This window comes from Microcaecilia unicolor, chromosome 14, assembly GCF_901765095.1.
Source record: "Microcaecilia unicolor chromosome 14, aMicUni1.1, whole genome shotgun sequence".
NCBI lineage: Eukaryota > Metazoa > Chordata > Amphibia > Gymnophiona > Siphonopidae > Microcaecilia > Microcaecilia unicolor.
In genome coordinates, this window is record NC_044044.1 from 29,766,216 (window position 1) to 29,789,291 (window position 23,076).

A 23,076-nucleotide genomic window follows, 5' to 3' on the forward strand; every position below is an offset into this window, starting at 1 on the left:
CTGTTTCCTCCACAAATGTAACAGGTAGCAGGGGTATGGGCCTGGGTCCACTTGTCTGAAGTGCACTGCAGTACCCACTAAAACTGCTCCAGGGACCTGCATACTGCTGTCATGGACGTGAGTATGACATTTGAAGCTGGCACAAAATATTTTTAAAGATGTTTTTTGAGGGTGGGAGGGGGTTAGTGACCACCGGGGGAGTAACGGGAGGTCATCCCCGATTCCCTCCGGTGCTCATCTGGTTATTTCGGGCACCTTTTTGAGCCTTATTCGTAAGAGAAACACAACCAGGTAAAAACGTCCAAGTGTTCGTCCTTGAACTTTGGACGACCTTGCGACGGACTGCAGTTGAAGACGTCCTAAATCAAGTTTCGATTATACCGATTTGGACATTTCTGTGAGAAGGACGTCCATCTTCCGATTTATGTCAGAAGATGGACGTCCCTCTCTTTCGAAAATGAGCTCCTTAATGTCAGTATACTGACCCCCGCCTGTGGAATATTGCCCCCATTACTTCCAGTTTTTCTTTAAAGATATGTGGAGATTTCATGATTAGACAATGAAGACCCCTGAAACTGTCCTTTTCTTCTGAATGGAAATACTCCATTTATATTTTCACTGAGGGGTCTTTTTACAAAAGGTTGCGTCAAAAACTGGTCTGTTGCAGTGAGGTTGCATGCAGGGGCGTAGCCAGACACCCAATTTTGGGTGGGCCTGGGTCCAAGATAGGTGGGCAGAACTCCACCCTGTCCCATGAGTGATTCCGTCTCTCCCTCTCTCCCCTGCATGCGATATGATCTCTCAAACATCCCCCCTTCCCTGCATACCTTTTAAATATCAGATTTTCATCGGCAGTGAACAGCAACTAATACGCACTGCTCATGTTGGCTCCACAGCCTTCTCTCTGATGCAACTTCCTGTTTCTACTTAGGCAGGAATACATCAAAGGGGAGGCTGTGGGGCTGGTGTGAACAGTATGTGTCAGTCGCTGCTCGCTGCAGGCCAAGATCTTCTATTTACAAGGTATGCAGGAGGGACAGTTGTTGGAATTTTTCTGCTGGTGGGGCTTGGGGATCCCTGCCAGCTACATCATAGGTATGCTGCTACCGGGTAGGCCTGAGCTCAAAGTGGGTGGGCCTGGGCGTGCGCTGGACCCTTATTGTACCGTGACTGGAAAAAAGGGATTATTTTAATGAGCCAGAAAATGGGCGTGTGGCAAAATAAAAACAGAGTGTCCATTTTTGGTCTAAAACTTTATATCACCAGGCATTGACTTAGCAGTAAAGTCTCATACATTACCCAGCGGTAAGTTTGCAGCACACCCCAACTTCCATTTATCGCCAAGTAGGTGCCCCATGGTAGAAAATAGAAACTATTTTCAACCGCATGTTTTCAGTGCACACCAAATCTGGAATTACTGCCCAGGGCATGCTGTAGCTGGGTGGTAATGCCAATTTGGCATACGCTGGACGCACCTAGGCCCTTACACACCTTTGTAAAACTACTACTACTACTTATCATTTCTATAGCGCTACCGGACGTGCGCAGTGCTTTACACTTGAACATGAAGAGACAGTCCCTGTTCGACAGAGCTTACAATCTAATTAGGATAGACACACAGGATAATATGGAATAAGGACAAAGAGTAGCAAGATTCTGGAATCCCAAAGAGTAGCAACATTCCGGAATCCCAAAGAGTAGCAACATTCCGGAATCCCAAAGAGTAGCAACATTCCAGAATCCCAAAGATTATCAAGATTCTGGAACTCCAAAGTAAAGAATCTGGAACCCCAAAAAGTAGCAAGATTCCGTGCAGAATCCCAAAGACTACTACTACTACTTATCATTTCTATAGCGCTACTAGACGTACGCAGCGCTGTACACTTGAACATGAAGAGACAGTCCCTGCTCGACAGAGCTTACAATCTAATTAGGACAGACAAACAGGACAAATAAGGGATAAAGACAAAGAGTAGCAACATTCCGGAATCCCAAAGATTATCAAGATTCTGGAACTCCAAAGTAAAGAATCTGGAACCCCAAAAAGTAGCAAGATTCCGTGCAGAATCCCAAAGACTACTACTACTACTTATAATTTCTAAAGCGCTACTAGACGTACGCAGCGCTGTACACTTGAACATGAAGACACAGTCCCTGCTCGACAGAGCTTACAATCTAATTAGGACAGACAAACAGGACAAACAAGGGATATGGGTTAGGACAGACAGGACATATAAGGGATAGGAACCAAGTGGCACTTATTAAACAATATCATTACTACACCGAAATCATTCCTTTCTCTTTCTCTTGTGTTTAATCCAGAAAACAACAGGAGACCAGCTTCCTGACTCTGCCTTTTTATATCAGGGTGTATTTTGCATGTCATTTGTGAGTAGTGTGTCCTCTGTAAATAAACCCTTCAGTCTTCTTCCACATCTGATCTGACCCTGCAGGGCTGATGAATCCCAGCAGTTTCCTTAACTTCACTCCAAACATGAAGTCTTTGTGCGTTATTCTTTTTCTATTTGTTGTCTTGGCACGTAAGTACTCTGAAAATGCTTCAGAGAATGCATTCGTGTGCTTTACTTGCTTTAAGAAATTCTTAATTGTGACTCTTAAATGAATATTTCCTTCTTTTGTACAGAGGTCTGTTCTCAAGTGACTTTGAAGGAATCTGGTCCTGGAGTTGTGAAGGCCGGAGAGACTCTCAGCCTGACCTGTAAACTCTCCACTCCCTTAACTGGTTACTGGTGGAGCTGGATCCGGCAGCCTCCAGGGAAAAGACTGGAAAGGTTAGCAACCATAGAGAGTGGTGGAATCACAGGCTATGATTCACCATCTCTCCAAAGCAGATTAACTATCACCAGGGACAATTCCAAGTACGAGATCTACTTACAAGTGAGAGGCACGACAGCTGCAGACACAGCCACCTATTACTGTGCAAGGGCACAGTGTGAGGAGGGAAGGAAGATCCCCTACAGAAACTGCTCAAGAGAACTCTCTGCAGACAGAGGACAGGAAAACTGACTTCCTGAGTATTTAAACAAGACCTCAGAAAGGAACTCCAATGGTACTTATTTGCACCTGAAGCAGTAGAGGGTTAAGTGACGTGTCCAGAATCACAAGGCGCTGCAGTAGGAACTGAACCCAGTTTCCCTGGTTTTTAGACCACTGCAACTAGCCAATAGGCTACTCCTCTAGTTTATTATGTATTGATGATCAGAGAAAAATGGCTTCTTCCGCTCAACTCTTAGATCAGTAACCATTTAACTGTAAGGGGGTGTTTTTCAACCCAGTTCTCAAGGTTCACCTAGCCCGCCATGTTTTCAAAATATGCACAATCAATATTGCATGCAACTCTATCTCATGCATATACATTGTGGATATCCTGAAAACCCAACTGGCTGGGTGTGCCTCAAGGACTGTGTTGAGAACAAGTGCTTTAAGGGAATGTCCATCCGTTGACCAATCTGTCCATAAACATCATTCGGGATGCATTGTAAAATAAGTCAACAACACTTCTACCCCATCCTGAATCATCTTTCTTCTGCTACAGCCATACAAACACACCAGCAGAACATTTTAACTAACCCCTCCCCCCCAAACATTAAGAAGATCTATTAAAGGTTCCTTCTAAGACACAGCTAGTCCTCAACCCATGTTCCTACCAGTTGGATTGGTGGAGTAATATCACAGTTTCAGTCAAAAGAGACAGGCAGGTTCCCTAGGAATCTCAAAGAATCTCATCTGCCCCTAAGGACAGAAAGTACAATATTGCTGCATCACCCATGATGGTAGGAACATGGGTGGTGGCCATCGTTTCCTCTTCTTGTAAGTCCTCCAGCTACTTCCCTACTGGATGGGTGGTGCAGCAGCATCACGGTTTCAATCACCAGGATTTGGCAAGTCTCCCTGAGGTTTTGCAGATCCTATCTACCTCTTGCAGTTGAAAACATGAGATTGATACACGTCACTCACCTGTAGGAATGAAGGTGGTAGACACCCACACTCCTTCAAGGGCATGTTGAATCGATTCCTTCTCTAACACTACATAACTCATGCCAAAATAGTCTCAATTTCTATTCTATTTTTAGATTTGTGATTGAACTGTTAAGGAACTTAGGAGAAGGTTGGATTGGACCTTCACTTTTCTTTCATTCCTCTGTAACTCAGAATATGATACAGACACACATACATACAAACATACATATATACAAAAAACATACATACACACACATGCAGACATACATGGAGTGTCCTTTTCCTCTGAGTGGAACTATTCCAGTTACATTTTCACAGGGTGCCTTTCAGGACCTATTCGAAAACTGTCAATGAACTATGGAAATCAGGCTTCACTTTTTCTCTTGTATTTACCCTGGGTGGGGATTCACAAACTACCACAAAACCACCAGCCCCTCTCTGCCTTTTTATATCAGGGAGTACTTTGAATGTGATTTGCAACTACTGGAAGGTACCTGTGTGTCCTTTGTAAATAGGTGTCTCCGTCTTCTTCCACATCTGATCTGACACTGCAGAGCTGCTGAATCCCAATCATTACCTTGTACTTTATTTAAAACATGAAGCATTTGTACATTGTTATTTTTTTGGTCGATGTCCTGGCACGTAAGTACTCTGGAAATCCTTTAGAAGAAACTTTTGAGTGTTTTCTTTGCTTTGAGAAATCATCATCTTATCGTTTCCTTATTTTGTACAGAGGTCCGTTCCCAAGTGACCTTAAAGGAATCGGGTCCTGGAGTTGTGAAGCCCTCGGCCACTCTCACGCTGTCCTGTAAAGTCACCGGTAACAATATTGGTGATAACTACGGGTGGCACTGGATCCGGCAGTTTCCTGGAAAACCACTGGAATGGTTGGTACACATAAATGGTCTCAACGGGGCCACTAACTACAACCCCCCACTCCAAAGCCGATTAACTATCTCCAAAGACAATGCCAAGAACGAGTATTATTTAGAAATGAGGAACATGAAAACTGAAGACACGGCCAAATATTACTGCGCAAGACACACAGTGTGAGGAAGGAAGGGGAGGCTCAGACAAATACTGTGGGTCTTTTTTTTTTAGATGTAACGAGGGGGAAGCAGCTGACTATCTGGAGCGCCATTTCTGAAAATGTTACACCAACAGCACCCTCAACCCTGATAATATTAACTGAGTTGAATGTGGATAGAACACAGCATATTCTGTTGAGGTCTCACTGTGAATAGAAAAGAGTCCACAACATAACAGAGCTTTCTCCGAGAACTGAGACCTTTTATTCTGTGAAATCTTGGTTTCGTCATTTTTAAAACTCTAAATGCACTTTGTTCAGGAAGTCTGCACCCTATTCCCAGATCCCTTCCTACTTTCACGATTTCCTACCCCACCTTTCCCTTTCTCAGAACCGACCACTAATAAAGTAAACCTGGTGCACAAGAAGAACTAGAGAACGACTTGTTGAAACAAAGTTCATTAAAAAAAACTTAGGGGTCCTTTTTTTTAAGGTGTGCTAAGCCCTCAAGAGGACTGGCTTCCTCTTAAAGAACGTATAACTTTCAAAATATGCACTCTGGTGCATAAAATAATTCACGGTGATGCTCCGACCTACATGTTAGACCTTATTGACCTACCACCCAGGAATGCTAAAAGATCGGCACGCACGTTCCCAAATCTTCACTTCCCCAGCTGTAAAGGTCTAGCTTTTCATACTTGAGTTCACAAATGTGGAATTCTCTACCATTGGACCTGAAAATAATTCACAACCTAATTAACTTCCGTAAGGCACTGAAGACACATCTCTTTAACACGACATACCATAATGACTTATAATTGGAACTGTAATTCACCATCATTCACTTAACAATAGGATTACTCTCTTCCTATACCGTATTGTTTAATTTTAATATACAATCCATGTTCAATATGTGATAGCATTTGTATATCTTCCCTTTTTTTTATCTGACTGTTATTTAGCATTCATGTTCTATATATATTCCAACTGTATATATAGTAACATAGTAGATGACAGCAGAAAAAGACCTGCACGGTCCATCCAGTCTGCCCAAGAAATGTGCCACTTTTTTGTGTATACCTTACTTTGATTTGTACCTGTGCTCTTCAGGGCACAGACCGTATAAGTCTGCCCAGCACTATCCCCGCCTCCCAACCACCAGCCCCGCCTCCCAACCACCGGCTCTGGCACAGACCATATAAGTCTGCCCAGCACTATCCCCGCCTCCCACCACCGGCTCTGGCACAGAACGTATAAGTCTGCCTAGCACCATCCCCGCCTCCCAACCACCAGCCCCGCCTCCTAACCACCAGCCCCGCCTCCCAACCACCAGCTCTGGCACAGACCGTATAAGTCTGCCCAGCACTATCCCCGCCTCCCAACTACCAGCCCCTCCTCCCAACCACTGGCTCTGGCACAGACCGTATAAGTCTGCCCAGCACTATCCCCGCCTCCCAACCACCAGCCCCGCCTCCCACCACCGGCTCTGGCACAGACCGTATAAGTCTGCCCAGCACTATCCCCGCCTCCCAACTACCAGCCCCTCCTCCCAACCACTGGCTCTGGCACAGACCGTATAAGTCTGCCCAGCACCATCCCCACCTCCCAACCACCAGCCCCGCCTCCCACTACCGGCTCTGTTATCCAATCTCGGCTAAGCTCCTGAGGATCCATTTCTTCTGAACATTGATCCTCAGGAGTTTAGCCTTACATAGTTCCGTAATGGTGATATAAGTCATGACGGAAAAATTGTAAGCCACATTGAGCCTGCAAATAGGTGGGAAAATGTGGGATACAAATGCAACAAATAAATAAACTCTTAACCACAGGACGAGCTAAAGCATTTTGCAATAGTTTTCCCTTTTACATGTGCTGATCACACGGTATTTATTTATTTTTCTACTTATTTTTTGAAGGGGCGTGGCAAGGGTGGGGAATGAGCATGGAAGCGCTAGTTAGCATGCTGACATTAACGCACGCTAACTGAATAACACTGGCTTAGGGGCCCTTTTACCAAGCTGTGGTAAAAAGGACTCTGCAGTAGCTTCGGTGTGTGGATTTGCCGTGCGCCGAGGCCCCCTTTGCCACAGCGGGTGACGGTAAGGGATCCCGTACTAACCGGGCCTGGCACTGCCCAATTACCGCCGGGATAAAAAATGAAAAACAAATTTTCCGGTCATGCACGCTGGGGTCAGCACTACCACTGACATCTGCATTAGGCCAGCATTAGCGCCAGATTGCCGCGTGGTGACCCTCTTGTAAAAAGGCCCTTTAATGCGGGAACCCTTAGTGCTTCCTAAATAGAAGGGCGTTAATGGCTCCCGCATTAAGAGGCCCTTTTACAAAGGTGCTAAAAATAAGCACACACTAAATTCTTATTGGCATCTCCAGCATTTAGCACACGCTAATCATTAATGAATGCCAGTGGCGGTGGGGCGGTGGGCCGGTCCACCCTGGGTGCATGCCGCTGGGGGGTGTCGGCTCTGCTGGTTCCCTGCTCTCTCTGTTACTTCCTGTTCCGGGGCACAGAGAGCAGGGAACCAGCGGAGCCAACGCAGCTCCCAGCGACATGCACTCGGGGCGGTTCGGCCCTCCCGCCCATCCCTCGCTGCTTTCCCTCATCGCCTGATGCCTTCCCTCGTAAGTACGCTCTCTGGGGGGGGGGCGCCGTGGCGACCCGCCCTGGGTGTCAGCTGCCCTCACTACGGCACTGATGCACGCTAAAAACGCTAGCACAATAATTCACAGTTGGTCTGGTAGAAGATTTTCTTTTCTGGAAGTAGCAGAGATGGATAGATAAACCTATAGGGGTCTTTTTTTAAGCCTCGGTATCATTTTTAGCTCGTGGTAGAAATCAGCTGGCAGAAGCCACTGGGAATATAATGGGCATTTCAGTGTTCACCGCCAGCTGATTTCTTCCAGGAGCTAACAATGTTAACCGTGGCTTAGTAGAAGTCCCACTATGTCATCTCTTTGACCCCTACTTATCACTGTTTCAATTGCAAGGGGCTGCCAGGTCCCTGGAAGTTCTTCAGAACTTGCCTGCCCTTCATTGCATTGGGGTATGATTTAGAATAGAGTTGTGTATATGAACCTTTTTGTATTTATTTGGATTTTGCTCACACCTCCGTCAATGGTAGCTCAAGGTGAGTTACACTCAGGTACACTGGGTATTTCCCTGTCTCCGGAGGGCTCACAATCTAATTTCGTACCTGAGTCGATAGAGGGTTAAGTGACTTAAGGAGTAGCAGTGGGATCTGAACCGGGCACCTCAGGATGCCAAGACTGGTGCTCTAACCACTAGGCTACTCCTCCACTCCAATAAAATTGCATATGAACTTATGATGCCTGTACACTGACATCGTGCAATAATTCCTTTAGAAGTACCTGAAAATGGACAGGGATAGTTGTATCTGCATTTAGATGAGTTGCTTACCTTTCCCGAATCTGAGCTGAAGTCGACTTACAGATAACATAGTAACATAACATAGTAGATGACGGCAGAAAAAGACCTGCATGGTCCATCCAGTCTGCCCAACAAGATAAACTCATATGTGTATACCTTACCTTGATTTGTACCTTCCTTTTTCAGGGCACAGACTGTACAAGTCTGCCCAGCAGTATTTCCCACCTCCCAACCACCAGTCCCGCCTCCCATCACCGGCTCTGGCACAGACCGTATAAGTCTGCCCTCCACTATCCTCGCCTCCCAACCACCAACCCCTCTTCCCCCCACCTGCTCCACTTACAGATGAATTACGTTTATTTCTCTTGAGAAGTGAGACCCTCTTATTCCACAAAATATTTGTTTCATCAGCCTGAAGGAGGTATTTCTATAAGAGGGTGTTTCGATTTAGACACTAGGGTGGTGCCTATTTACCCTCATGTCCCCTTACGTCCCTACCCATAACCTCTGCTCTCAAGACAAATCCCTCCTTTCAGTACCCTTCTCCACCACTGCCAACTCCAGGCTCCGCCCTTTCTGCCTCGCCTCACCCCATGCTTGGAACAAACTCCCTGAGCCCATACGCCAGGCCCCCTCCCTGCCCATCTTCAAATCCTTGCTCAAAGCCCACCTCTTCAATGTCGCCTTCGGCACCTAACCACTACACCTCTACTCAGGAAATCTAGACTGCCCCAACTTGACGTTTCGTCCTATAGATTGTAAGCTCCTTTGAGCAGGGACCGTCCTTCATTGTTAATTTGTATAGCTCTGCGTAACCCTAGTAGCGCTCTTGAAATGTTAAGTAGTAGTAGTAGTAGTTCCTATTTCAAGCCTATTCTATAAAGAAAAGTAGTTTAAGAGCTAGGTGCTTGCAGTTTGATTTCTGTGTTAGATTTGATGACATGGGAAGCAACTGTTTGCCCTGGGATTTATAGTATGGCAGCCCTGGTCTGTCCTGACGTCATGCAAATGAGTGCTCTCTGTTTCTTGTTATAAGTGTTATAGCTTCTCTTATTCGCAGTCTGGTCACAGGAGAACCAGGGATCCTTTCCAGTTTGGATTTCCAGGAGTGAATCATGAAATTGCCGTTTGCTTTTCTTTTTCTATGGATCCTCCCTTCTTGTAAGTATTCTTCAGAGAAATGGATAAATTGTTCTGTGCTTTTGTGATCAGATTAGGTATAACTACGTTTCGCCTTTTCATAGGCGTTTTTGCCCAAGTTACCCTGTGGGAATCTGGGCCCGGAATTCTGAAGCCTTCGGTCACTGTCAAACTGAGCTGTAAAGTCACTGGTTCCACTATTGTTAGCAATTATGACTGGAATTGGATGCGGCAGCCTCCCGGGAAAGGACTGGAATATTTGGGACATATGTACGGTCCCACAGGAAGCACAAACTACAACCCTACTCTCCAAAGCCGACTAACTATCTCCAAAGACAATTCCGAGAATGAATATTATTTAGAAATGAGAAACGTGAAAGCTGAGGACACGGCCACGTATTACTGTGTGAGCAACACACAGCATGAGAAAGGAAAGAGGAACTTGTACAAATACTGAGGTTCTTTTAAGGAGGAATTAGCCAACTATCTGGAGCTCTCAGTCTGTTAATTACAGTACAACTGGTAACTAGGTGAAATGAATTATAGATTAATTATCTTAGGGCCCAATATTTAACCAGGCAGGAGATGCTACTACCCAGTTACTCACTCAGCAGGTCGGTCAGTGATATACAGCGGTGCTTAACTGCACAGTGCTGCTGACAATTGTCTCTAAACCACCACATCAAAACCAGGCAGTGGAGAGGGGGCCAGGGACAGAGTTGGGGAGGTGCCTGCTACCCACATAACTTCTGGTAGTGGGTTGAATCTTCCTCTATTCTCTCATCCCTTCCTCTCCCCGAACAAGAGCGTAACCCCTCCCCCAGAGCACTGGGCCCTTCCCGACCATTCACTCTCCCAACAATATCATACCTTCACCCACCCCACCCTCAATAAGAGCCTGGTCCTCTCCCAGACCCTGCAAGAGAAGTACCTCTTTATGTATCCCCAAGTGAAGCCCCCTCCAGGAAGCACCCCTCCTGACCCTCCCATGCCTCTCTCCTCATGAGGCCTCCCTCCTTTCCCTTGTAGGCCCCCTAGGCCTATCATGTCTTCCCTGGTGGTCCGGTAGTGCAGCTTAGTAAACAGGGGGGGAGGGGGGGGTAAGTGTATTCTGTAATGTACTGCACCTAAATTCTAATGCACGCAATTCAAAAGGGGTGTGGTTATGGGCAGGGAAATGGGTATTTCATGGGTGTTCCAAAATTTACATGCGTAGTTATAGAATATGGCTCAGTGCGCGTAAATCTACGCACTGGGATTTATGCCACATTTTCATTGGTGTTAATGGATGTGCATAGTTTTAGGGGCTGGGATATCGACTACTAAGTGTATTCTATATATCGCACTTAAATCTAGGCATCACCTATAGAATACGCCTGGGCGGAAATTTTTTCCATGCAGATCTTTTGGGTCGCCATATATAGAATCTGGCCCTAAGGGGGCAAGTCTATAACAGGGGCGGAGCTATGTGGGCCCCCATAGATTTGACCCTGGACCCCCCCCCCTGCGACGACCCTCTTGACTCCCCCTCCCGCCGCCAACCCTCCCCCACCATCGGCTACCTTGGCTGGCAGGGGACCGCAACCCCCGCCAGCCGAGGTCCTCTTCCGGTGCAAGGCTTCATTCTGGTTCTGTGAGTCTGACGTCCTGCAGAACCAGAACAAAGCCTTGCACATCAGCCAGCAACGTGGCCGCGCCGGAAGAAGAGGACTTCGGCTGGCGGGGGTTGGGGTCCTCCACCAGCAAAAGTGCCCAATGGTGACGGCGGCGGTGGGGGAGGGTTGGTGACGGGAGTGGGGGTCGAAAGGGTCGTTGCCAGGGGGGTCAAAGTTGGTGGTAGTGGTGGTGGGGGGGGGTCAAAAATGGTGGGGGGGTCAGCGGTGCTAGGGGGAGCTAAAATGTGCCCCTTCACCTCAGGCTCTGGACCCCCCCCCCTCCCGCTGAAGTCTGGCTACGCCCCTGGTCTATAAAGAAGACTATCAATTAAGCACCCAAAATCTGTACCAAAAATATTTCCGCCTAGGCGTATTCTACAAACCACGCCTAGATTTAGGCATTGTTTATGGAATTCGCCTAATGGCCATGCCTGCGCCTAATTCTAGGCGTAGACACTTATGCCTAGCAAAACTTGGTGAAAATTACCAGTGCCTACATTAGACACGGAGCCAGCACGTAGATTTTCAGAATGCCCATGGACATGCCCCATTCTTGGTAGCGCACGTTAGAATTTCCAGAATACGCTTTCCACCACTTTCCAGAATACGCTTAACTAATTGCGCACATAAATTCTAATCAATGCCAATTAGTGTCAATAATTGCTTGTTAAGCGAGAATGATTGGCACCGATTGGCTTATGAAGTAAATTGCACACACAAATACAGAATACGACCAGATTTGCACATGGATGTTTACCCGGTGGTAATTGGGCAGCGCCGTGTGCTACACGGTTACCGCCAGGCTCCCCCAAGAAATGGCCACGCAGCAAATGTACCCAGTAAAAGGTATTTCCCAGCACAGAAATACCTTTTCCCGGGTGGTGGAAAAGGGGGCCTCGGCGTGTAACAAACCCGCACGCTGATGCCACCTAAGTACATAAGCATTGCCATGCTGGGACAGACCAAGGGTCCATTGAGCCCAGCACCCTGTCACCAACAGCGGCCAAAAGAACAAGCAATTTGTCCCGCCCGTCCTAGAAATACTGTATTATTCCCTCGTCCATTCAATAACATTCTATGGCTTTTTCCTCCAGGAAGCCGTCCAACCCTTTTTTGAAGTCCGCTAAGTTAACCGCCTTAACCACCTTTTCTGGCAGCAAATTCCAGAGTTTAACTACGCATTGAGTGAAGAAAAATTTCCTCCGACTCGTTTTAAATTTACCACACTGCAGCTTCATCGCATGCCACCTTGTCCTAGTATTTTTGGAAAGCGTAAACAGACGCTCCACATCGACCCATTCCATTCCACTCATTATCTTATAGACCTCTATCAAATCTCCCCTCAGCCGCCTTTTCTCCAAGCTGATAGGGAAGTCGTCCTTTTATCACCATTGGCAAAAGAGGACACTAAGAGAGAACTGGAGACATCACATCAAGCAGTAAAATTCTTGAATAATATCATCTTTACTGAGGGGCCCTTTTACTAGGGCATTCTAATGGATTTAGCGCTCACTAATGATAAGCATGAGCTAAATTCCCAGTGGCGTTCCTTGGTCGGCCGCCACCCGGGGTGGATCGCTGCTGCACCCACCCCTGGGTGCAGCATCATCCGTCATCCCCCCCGGGTGCAGCACAACACCCCCACCCCTGCACATCACCTCCAAGCCTCCCCCCTCGGTTGCACTCTTCTTATCTGCTGTGGTTCTGGGCGCAGCCATGCGGCTGTCGGCTCTGTGGTTCCCTGCTCCCTCTGCCCAGGAACAGGAAGTAACAGCAGAGGGAGCAGGGAACCAGCAGAGCCGGCAGCCGGGGTGGACCGCCTCCACCGCCCCGCCCTCAGTACACCACTGTAAATGCCATTTATCCCATTATAGTCCTAAGGGCTGCATGGCAGTCAGCATCTGTCAATCTTTAGCAGGCACTAAATCCATTAGCATGCCTTAGTAAAGAGACCCCTTAATCAGTGGTGTACCAAGGGCGGGGCAGTGGGGGTGGTGCGCCCCGGGTGCAGGCCACTGGAGGGGTGCAGAGAGCAGCCGTGCACCTGTCAGCTCCGCTGGTTCCCTGCTCCCTCTTCCTGTTCCGGGGCAGCTGCTCCCAGCAGCTCAGTATGCACCCGGGAGGGGGGGGTTGATACGCCAGGGGGGGGTGTCATGCTGCACCTGGGAGGGGGGGGCGCATCGGCAATCCGCCCCGGGTGGCAGCCGACCTAGGATCGTCACTGCCCTTAATCAATACTGTATAAAAATATTCTCATAAATTCAAGAAAATATATCAGTGTATAAAGGTAAAAAGTGTACTTCTGTTCTCCAGGGAAATAAAATGTTTCTACTTTATTTTCATGAAGTGTTTTTCAGACATATTCAACAATCATTGTTACAAAGCGCCTTTGTTTATTCCTAGTACGTTGGTACAAGATGACTGGGGATCTCCTCTCCTTGTGCCTTTTTAAATCAGGGCGTCTTTTTGCATGTGATTTGCAAATGCTAGAGCGTAACCATGATGCACCTTCCGTAAATAGGCGCTTCCAGCTTCCTCCACATCTGATCCGACCCTGCAAAGGCTGCTGAATCCCAGTAGTTTCCTTAACTGCATTCATCATGAAGCCCTTGTGCATTTTTCTTTTCCTGTTTGGTGTTCTGTCACGTAAGTATTCAAGAAAAAAAAATCACTTTTATTTGTCTTAAGAAATGAACGCTTGTGCGACACTCTAGTAAACCAATCCTTATTTTGTGTAGGTGTCCGTTCTCAAAATAATTTACAGGAATCTGGTCCTGGAGTTCTAAAGCCTGGAGAGACTCTCAGAGTGACCTGTAAATTCGCTTCTGGCTTCAGTGGTAGCTGGTTAGCATGGATCCGGCAGCCTCCCGGGAAAGGACTGGAATGGTTGGGAGAGATCTCAAGCGGTGGAAGCACAAACTATGCACCATCTCTGCAAAGCAGATTAACCATCACCAGAGACAATTCCAAGTACGAGATCTACTTACAAGTGAGAGGCACGACAGCTGCAGACACGGCCACCTATTACTGTGCAAGAGCACAGTGTGAGGAAGGAAGGAAGATCCCCTACAGAAACTGCTCAACAGAACTCTCCGCAGACTGAAGACAGGAAAACTGAACTCTTATCTAAAGATACATTTGTGAGCATGGAATCCAGACCTCCAAAAGAGACTTCAACAATAAAACTAGGAGGGAAATTGTTTTTTTGTTTTTTTTTGGGGGGGGGGTAACTTGTGCCATTTTATCTGCTTTTCAGATACTTTTTCATTTGCTTCACACATTCATGTTAAAAAGGTTTTTGTGCACATTTGAATTTTTTCACATACACTAAAGGGGGATTGAACAAGCAGTGTTAGTAATGAGATGCAATATATATAAATGCATGATTTGCATCTCATTACTATGTAAACACCCTAATGCAACGTGGTGATATATCACAAGTCATGTTAGAGCCCAAAAACCACAGAAAAATAAACCCAGTTTACTGCTGGGGTTATTTTACTACTCACAAAATAGCAACCGAATGCTCCTGGGCCACTACCTGAGGGTCCCCCCAGACTTCCGGTTCCCTCCACCAAATACCCCTCCAAGTTGAGGCCTCTGACCCAAGCCCCCCCCCAAAAAAAAAAATTGTAGCCCCCACTCAAGCCCTCCATGTTTCAGCCCCCACCAAGCCCCCTGAGTTGCAATCCCCCACTCAAGCTCCCCACCAAGCCTCCCCCCCCCCAAATCAAGATCACAAGGAGCAGCAACTACAGACACAGGATTTTAACCCTGCCTTCCCTTGTTTTCAACAACCTCTGACTCTAACCACCAATATTTAGGATGAAAAGAGATTGAAATGAATGATTAATCCTGAAGAGGGCGACCTAAGTTCACCAGTCAAAATGTGCCTGGATGTATTTTTTTTTTTCACAGGGCCTTTTACTAAGCTGCAGGGGGGGGGGGGGTTAAAGTGCAGATAGTGCATGTCAAATCAGCACTACTTCCGGGATAGCGCATATGCCTGGCGGTAATTCCGAGTCTGGCGCATGCCGAATCCCGCAGTGGAAAATAAGTTTCTACCGCAAGGGACATTCCTGGCAGTAATCAGCAATTGGCATGGGCTGCTTGGTTACCATGTGGGTAGCGCGTGAGCCCTCAATGGGTGGTGATTAGGGCTCAGACCGTAAATTGGTGCCTGCTGGTTTTAATTTTAGCGCATGCCCATTTCCTGGCCCATTTTTTAAAAAGCTAGAAACACCTAATTGCTCTCAGTGTTAGCATCTCCTAGGATAAATTTACTTAGTACTATCTCTTTTAAATCCTAAGCTCTAAACTTCAAAATCTATGTTCTCTTATATGGAGGAAAAAACCTCAACAGACTCCCAAATCATAGCTCTATGGCTATCAATTCGTTGGAGTGCTTGCTGTCATCATAGGCTCCAAAAACCTCCTTCTCCCTCCTGTTTGTTTACAGTTTATATCTTCACAGACTATTGTCCCGATTATAGGTCAAACCAGCACTTATCTTTGCTTTGACGTTTTGCTGCTTCCGTTATTTAAGTCGCTCGGTCCTCTTTGTGCCACGGCGGACACTGGTCCAGGTTTCGGTAGGGAGCAGGGAGCCGACAGGCGCGCAGCTGCTCTCTGCACCCTCCAGCAGCCAAGAATGCACCCGGAGGGGGAGGGAGGCTTGATGCGCTGGGGAGTGGGGGTCATTGTGCTGGGGGGGGAGGTGTCATGCTGCACCCTGGGGGGGGACGGATACCGCTGCACCCCAGGAGGGGGGTGCGCAGCGGCGATCCGCCCCGGGTGGCAGCCGACCTAGGATCGCCACTGGGCTTACTTTAACAACCGGCTTCCAAAATTCTGAAAAACTCGCGAGCCATGCAAGCCGGCTCCAGCACACCACTGGGCAAAAATATTTATAACAATGGAACCCTGGCGTGAATCCCTGTCCCTAAATTAGGGCACAGATTGCCCCCAATCTGCTTATGACCCTCCCTCTGCACCTCCATTTTGGAGCCATGCGTAATTTTTGCACACAGATCTGGGGACGTAAATATAGGCACATAAGTTTTAATTGATGGCAATTAGCACCCATAATTCATTGTTAAAGTTCAATTATGGGCATTAATCGGCGTATTAATCAATTAAATTTCGCACGCATGCGGACACGATTCGGAGGTGGGGAGGAACAAAACGGATAGACAGACGCACGAGAGGCTTCAAAATCTCCCTCCTATACCTCTTCCAATAACCTTTCTGTAGCCTGGTGGCAGCGTAAGAATCACAAAATATAAATGCGGGGATGAGATACCTGGTATTTCTAATTTCACATTTTCACCATCCCTTTAATGTTAAAATGTCTTCTGCACTGTATATCAGCTGATTTCAGTAACGGGTAGATTTGACTCTGAAGTGGGACGACTCCGCCCTTTTAAAGACAAATCTCCTTTCTCTGGGTTTCATGCAAATGAGTGCGCTCACTTTCTATTCAAATAAGGGTTTACCTTCCCAGCCCTTCACAGGGAGCCAGTTTAGGTTCTGGTCTCAGGATCCAATCATGAAATCTCTTTCTGCCCTTCTCTTGCTACTGACCCTCTCTTCACGTGGGTATTCTTTACAAGCACAGAAAACAGCTCTAAACTTTTGCAATGAGTTTAATGTGTGTCTCTTTCTCCTTTTTCTAGGTGTTCTTTCTCAAATTACCCTGGTGGAATCTGGTCCTGGAGCTGTGACACCTTCAGCCACTCTCAGAGTGACCTGTAAAGTCACCGGTTACAGTGTTGGCAGTGACACCTACTGGGGCTGGATCCGGCAGCCTCCTGGGAAAACACTGGAATGGTTGATCTATGTAAATGTGGTTGGACGCACATGGTCCAACCCCTCTCTCCAAAGCCGGTTAGCTATCTCCAAAGACATCTCCAAGAACGAATTTTATTTAGAAATGAGGGACATGAAAACTGAAGACACGGCCACTTATTACTGTATGAGATACACAATGTGAGGAAGGAAGGGTGAACTCGTACAAATACCGAGGAAATAGCTGAGTATATTTGTATATCTGAAAACCTGACTGGCTGGGTTTGTTAAAAGAGCCGGTGGGATTAGAACCACTGAGTTTCTTCCAAGTACTTATGACCTAGATTGGCCACTGTTGGAAGCAGGTTACTGGACTAGATGGACCATTGGTCTGACAAAATACAGCTATTCTTATGTTCTAAACCCAGCTAAATGCAATCAATCACATTCTAATTTGGCAACAACAACAGCAAAACCAAAGATTTTATATGTGGCCTTTGATAACAATGTATTTTTTTTGTATCACAAACGATACTTTTCCCTTTACTATCAAGGCTGACATTACTAATAACGCCAGGCGCTGGTTTAAGTAACAGAAACGAAACGTTTCCTGACATCTTGATGCCCAAATAGCTCAAAGGAAGTTGTGATGAGAAATCTGCCAAACATTTTCCCAGTTTAGTGAACCCCTGAGACAGGACGGAGATTTACTGCCCTCCTGGCGGATGCTTCCTTCCACATTGTCACTGAGAACACAACCCCCCCCCCCCCCCCCAGGGTAGCTTCCGTTAGTCCAGTGTTACAAGGTTACTTTCTGTTCCTCTAGGGCAACTGGAAGGAACCGGAGTAGATGACTTTCACAGTTGTCTTTGGTTGAATCAAGATGGCTCCTGATTTCTTCAGCTGGGGGGGGGGGGGTTTCCCATATGCTGCCCTGCCACCGGCACCCACCTCTTCTCTTTACTGCGGCTGCCTGAGCCTCTGACGAAACAGGAAGTTACATCAGAGAGGCGGCCTCAGTAAAGGGAAGAGGCGGGTGCTGGCGGCAGAGCAGCGTATGGGAATCGCTGCCGGGTTTGAAACGTGATGAAACAGGTAAACGCCACAAAGGGGGAGATGCCGCTCCCCCCCCCCCCCCCGAAGAGTATGCCACTCCTGAAGAGCGCCGCCTGAGGCCCCCACCTCAGGCAGCCTAATGGTCAGGCCACCCAGGCATTAATTGTTCCCAGTTATCTGCTGTGTTATTACCAGTTAACCCTTTAGTGTCCAATGTTCCCATCAATCTGTTCCCACATGGCTTATTACGGGAGCAATGGACACTAAAGGGTTCTCCATGCTGGTAAGTCTCTGTAGGGTAACCCCCTGTGGTAATATTTTTCCCTAATAACCACTAGCTATGGAAATGACGTGTACTGGAGGTGGAGCACATGGCAAAGCCTGTTGCAATGTGCCGACCCTTTAATTAAAGGGCCCCTAAGAGAGAACTGGAGACATCACACGAAGCAGTAAAATTCCTGAAAGTGTCATATTTACTGTATACAGACACAAAAGAGAGGGTAAAACAGCATACAAAATAATACAGAAACAACACTGGGCCTTCAGGATTGAGATGATCAAAGTCTCTTATTTATTAATTGACAGATAGACCCGACACGGGCCATGTTTCGGCGCACTGGCGCCTGCCTCAGGGGTCAGCTAATCCTGATCAAAAATTGTAGGTGGTAGTGTTTAGCACCTTTGATATGGAATGGAGTCTCAATTGCTCCGAGAGCCTAATCAGCAAGGACAACGCTGTCAGTCTAAAAAAACTGTATAAAAATGTTTACATGAATGCAACAAAATTTATCAGCACATAAAAATAAAAATGATAAAAAGTGAACTTCCCTAAAGAAAGAGAATCTTGCTATTTTATTTTCACGGAGTGTTTTCTGGCATATTTAACAATCACCGATTGCTACAAAACTCCTTTGTTTATTCCCAGTACATCACCACAAGACAACTGAGGGCCTCCTCTCCCTGTGCCTTTTTAAATCAGGGTGTATTTTGCATGTGATTTGCAAATATTAGAGGGTAACCGTGTGTCCTCTGTAAATAGACGCCTCCACCTTCCTCCACATCTGATCCGAACTTGCAGGGCTGCTGACACCCAGCAGGTTCCTTAACTAAATTCAAAATGAAGCCCTTGTGCATTTCTCTTTTTCTGTTTGGTGTTCTGTCACGTAAGTATTCAAGAAAAAAAAATCACTTTTATTTGTCTTAAGCAATGAATGCTTGTGTGACACTCTAGTAAACCAATCCTTATTTTGTGTAGGTGTCCATTCTCAAAATAATTTACAGGAATCTGGTCCCGGAGTTCTAAAGCCTGGAGAGACTCTCAGAGTGACCTGTAAATTCTCTTCTGGCTTCAGTGGTAGCTGGTTAGCATGGATCCGGCAGCCTCCCGGGAAAGGACTGGAATGGTTGGGAGAGATCTACAGCAGTGGAAGCACAAACTATGCACCATCTCTGCAAAGCAGATTAACCATCACCAGAGACAATTCCAAGTACGAGACCTACTTACAAGTGAGAGGCACGACAGCTGCAGACACGGCCACCTATTACTGTGCAAGAGCACAGTGTGAGGAAGGAAGGAAGATCCCCTACAGAAACTGCTCAAGAGAACTCTCTGCAGACTGAAGACAGGAAAACTCGACTTTAATCTAAAAATACATTTTTATTTGTTTGTTTGTTGCATTTGTATCCCACATTTCCCCACCTATTTGCAGGCTCAATGTGACTTACATTGTGCCGGAGTGGCGATCGCCGTTTCCGGGTTGAGAAATACAAAGTGATATCGCATTAGAGTTCGTAAATGAGAAGGTAAATTACAAAGTAGCTTTGCATTAAAGTTCATAAATTATAGAGTAGATTATAGAGTAAGTTAGACAATCAAATATAGAAAGTTCATATCCTGCATAAGAAGTAGAGTGGTCGTGAGTAGTGCGTAACGCTCATTAGTTTTTGAGTATATAATCCAGACCTCCAAAAGGGAGACTCGTTTCCGTCCTCTACCCGATTACTACAGGAGTAGCATGGGATCTCTTACCGTCTTCTAAATAGGCAGAGGTAAGGGTTCCCAGCGGGAATGGCCACGTGCTACCAGGGAAATTAGCACATGGCCATTACAAAAAAAGCCAACCACAACCATTTTTCAGCCATGCTAGAAAGGGTCCGGGGCTAACCCCAGCACCGTCCACTTTCTAGTGCACCTTAGTAAAAGGACAGCTTCATGAGATATAAGAACCCATTTTTGTTTAGATTAGATAAAAGGAAAAAAGGGATCCCATATATAGAGCAGTTTTGAAGGTCAACCACACATCTAGAAGAGTTTCTTCGATCATCCATGAATCTGGCAAATGTTTAATTAATCAGTCCATATCTAGCCATCCATCGGGGCTCCTTTTTTTCCATCTCAGACTTGGTCTTGTTGCATATTACTGTGCAAAAGGTGCAGGAGTGGCACAGTGATAAACCCTGCTGCAAAATCTCAACGAGGCCTGTTGACTAAACCGCCGCAAAGTTTTGCACTTTGTAGAAATATGCAGCGTAAGCATCTTACTATATAAATGAAGAGTGACTGACGTGCCGCGTCAAAGATCACTCCCGCACCGTCTGTCATTTACAGGAGCTACCCCGACGAGCTGCGAGAGCGCTTCTTAACCCAGATCCTGTTTCCCCTCCCCTCATATGGAGGCGGGGGGCTGCCGAGGGGCTGCCAGGGTTACGCAGCGCTGTACAAGTTTAGACAAGGGGAAGGACAGTCCCTGCTCAAGAGAGCTTACAATATAAAGGTTACAAACTATGTAGTCAGTGTAGGTATCAGGAATGGGGAAGGTGGTTAGGTGCCAAAAGCAAGGGAGAAGAGATGGGCTTTGAGTAAGGACTTGAAGATGGGCAGGGAGGGCGCATGGCGTATGGGCTCAGGAAGTCTGTTCCAGGCATAAGGTGATGCGAGGCAGAAGGGGCGGAGTCTGGAGTTGGCGGTGGTGGAGAAGGGAACAGATAAGAACATGGCCTCGTCTTGGGGGGGTCTCCCTCACAACCCAGTACATGGCCTCATCTGGGGCTGTCTCCCCCCACCCTAGTACACAGCTTCGTCTGGGGGGGTCTCCCTCCTCACACCCCAGTACCTGGCCTCGTCTGGGGGTCTCCCCCCACCCTAGTACATGGCCTCGTCTTGGGGGGTCTCCCTCACACCCCAGTACATGGCCTCTACTACTACTACTTAGCATTTCTAAAGCGCTACTAGGGTTACGCAGCGCTGTACAAGTTTAAACATGGGGAAGGACAGTCCCTGCTCAAGAGAGCTTACAATCTAAAGGTAACAAACTATGTAGTCAGTGTAGGTATCATGAATAGGGAAGGTGGTTAGGCGCCAAAAGCAAGGGAGAAGAGATGGGCTTTGAGTAAGGACTTGAAAATGGGCAGGGAGGGCGCATGGCGTATGGGCTCGGGAAGTCTGTTCCAGGCATAAGGTGATGCGAGGCAGAAGGGGCGGAGTCTGGAGTTAGCGGTGGTGGAGAAGGGTACAGATAGGAGTGATTTGTCCTGAGAGCGGAGGTTACGGGTGGGAACATAGGGGGAGAGGAGGGTAGAGAGGTAATGGGGGGCTGCAGATTGAGTGCACTTGAAGGTCAATGGGAGTTCATTCTTTTTTGGCAACAAAAAGATTAAAGGTATTATATGTGGCCTTTAGTTGAGAATAATGTAACTTTTCTTACACAATCAATAGATACTTTGTTCTTTACTTTCAAGGCTTGACGTTGCCCAATAACAAATTGCAACATGGAGGAAAAATATCTCCTTAATTCTTCTATTAGCAGTACCTGGATATACTGTAACCATTACCCAATAACAGTTGGTTTTAAGTAACAGAAAGGAAGCTGTGAGGATAAATCTGCCAAACATTCCCCCAGTCCAGTAACCCTTGAGACAGGACAGCGATTTACTGCCTCCGGCAGGTGCTTCCTTCCACTTTCTCACTGAGAACACAACCCTCCCATCTGAAGCAAATAGAAATATATGAAACCTCGGTGTGATACACTGTAACTAGTACTCATATTCTGTAAAGAAAAGCATTATTTATTTGCATGTTGATATACCGACCACTGTGTGATGGCCTTCCTAGGCAGCCTTCCTAGGCAGTTTATAATCAATTCTTAATAAATAATAAAGTATATAGAAAAGGTGGGGGGGGGGGGGAAGAACAAAGGAGGTGCAGGTCTCTGTAGGCTGGTTAAAGGGAGGGTATAAGAGTTAATAAGCGGTTTGGAAATAGCAAAGCTTGAATGTTGGGTATTAATAGAATGTTGGGTATTATTAGGAAAGGTATGGAAAACAGGTGTGAGGATGTTATAATGCCGTTGTATCGCTCCATGGTGCGACCGCACCTTGAGTATTGTGTTCAATTCTGGTCGCCGCATCTCAAGAAAGATATAGTGGAATTGGAAAAGGTGCAGCGAAGGGCGACTAAAATGATAGCGGGGATGGGACGACTTCCCTATGAAGAAAGACTAAGGAGGCTAGGGCTATTCAGCTTGGAGAAGAGACGGCTGAGGGGAGACATGATAGAGGTATATAAAATAATGAGTGGAGTGGAACAGGTGGATGTGAAGCGTCTGTTCACGCTTTCCAAAAATACTAGGACTAGGGGGCATGCGATGAAACTACAGTGTAGTAAATTTAAAACAAATCGGAGAAAATTTTTCTTCACCCAACGTGTAATTAAACTCTGGAATTTGTTGCCGGAGAAAGTGGTGAAGGCGGTTAGCTTGGCAGAGTTTAAAAAGGGGTTATACGGTTTCCTAAAGAACAAGTCCATAAACCGCTACTAAATGGACTTGGGAAACATCCACAATTCCAGGAATAACACGTATAGAATGTTTGTACGTTTGGGAAGCTCGCCAGGTGCCCTTGGCCTGGATTGGCCGCTGTCGTGGACAGGATGCTGGGCTCGATGGACCCTTGGTCTTTTCCCAGTGTGGCATTACTTATGTACTTATAGAATTTACCCTCAATCTCTCTCCCTGGGCACCTCAGAG

At 46.7% G+C, this 23,076-nt stretch overlaps 1 protein-coding gene and 6 gene segments (V, D, J or C); all 7 read left to right on the forward strand.

Annotated features, from left to right (window-relative positions):
• The window catches only part of LOC115457532 (immunoglobulin gamma-1 heavy chain-like), a 428,753-nt gene that overhangs the window by 301,859 nt on the left and 103,818 nt on the right, over positions 1-23,076 (forward strand). Inside the window, exons 1-2 of one of the 2 annotated variants that reach the window (XM_030187001.1) lie at positions 19,128-19,215; positions 19,308-19,608. The exons of the other annotated variant lie outside the window; for it this stretch is intronic. Coding sequence (XP_030042861.1) covers positions 19,170-19,215; positions 19,308-19,608 — 347 coding nt within the window. The 5' untranslated portion in view covers positions 19,128-19,169. Of the gene's footprint in view, positions 1-19,127; positions 19,216-19,307; positions 19,609-23,076 lie in introns of those variants that run through there. 2 annotated transcript variants of the gene reach the window in all.
• Positions 1-23,076, forward strand: part of LOC115457535 — a 274,317-nt gene that overhangs the window by 182,562 nt on the left and 68,679 nt on the right.
• LOC115457538 overlaps positions 1-23,076 on the forward strand; it is a 440,220-nt gene that overhangs the window by 137,234 nt on the left and 279,910 nt on the right.
• LOC115457534 overlaps positions 1-23,076 on the forward strand; it is a 344,279-nt gene that overhangs the window by 132,889 nt on the left and 188,314 nt on the right.
• LOC115457536 overlaps positions 1-23,076 on the forward strand; it is a 357,793-nt gene that overhangs the window by 125,459 nt on the left and 209,258 nt on the right.
• LOC115457537 overlaps positions 1-23,076 on the forward strand; it is a 367,844-nt gene that overhangs the window by 101,702 nt on the left and 243,066 nt on the right.
• LOC115457539 lies at positions 13,757-14,318 on the forward strand. The segment is given in 2 exon segments: positions 13,757-13,855; positions 13,948-14,318. Coding segments are annotated over 2 exon segments (411 nt in total).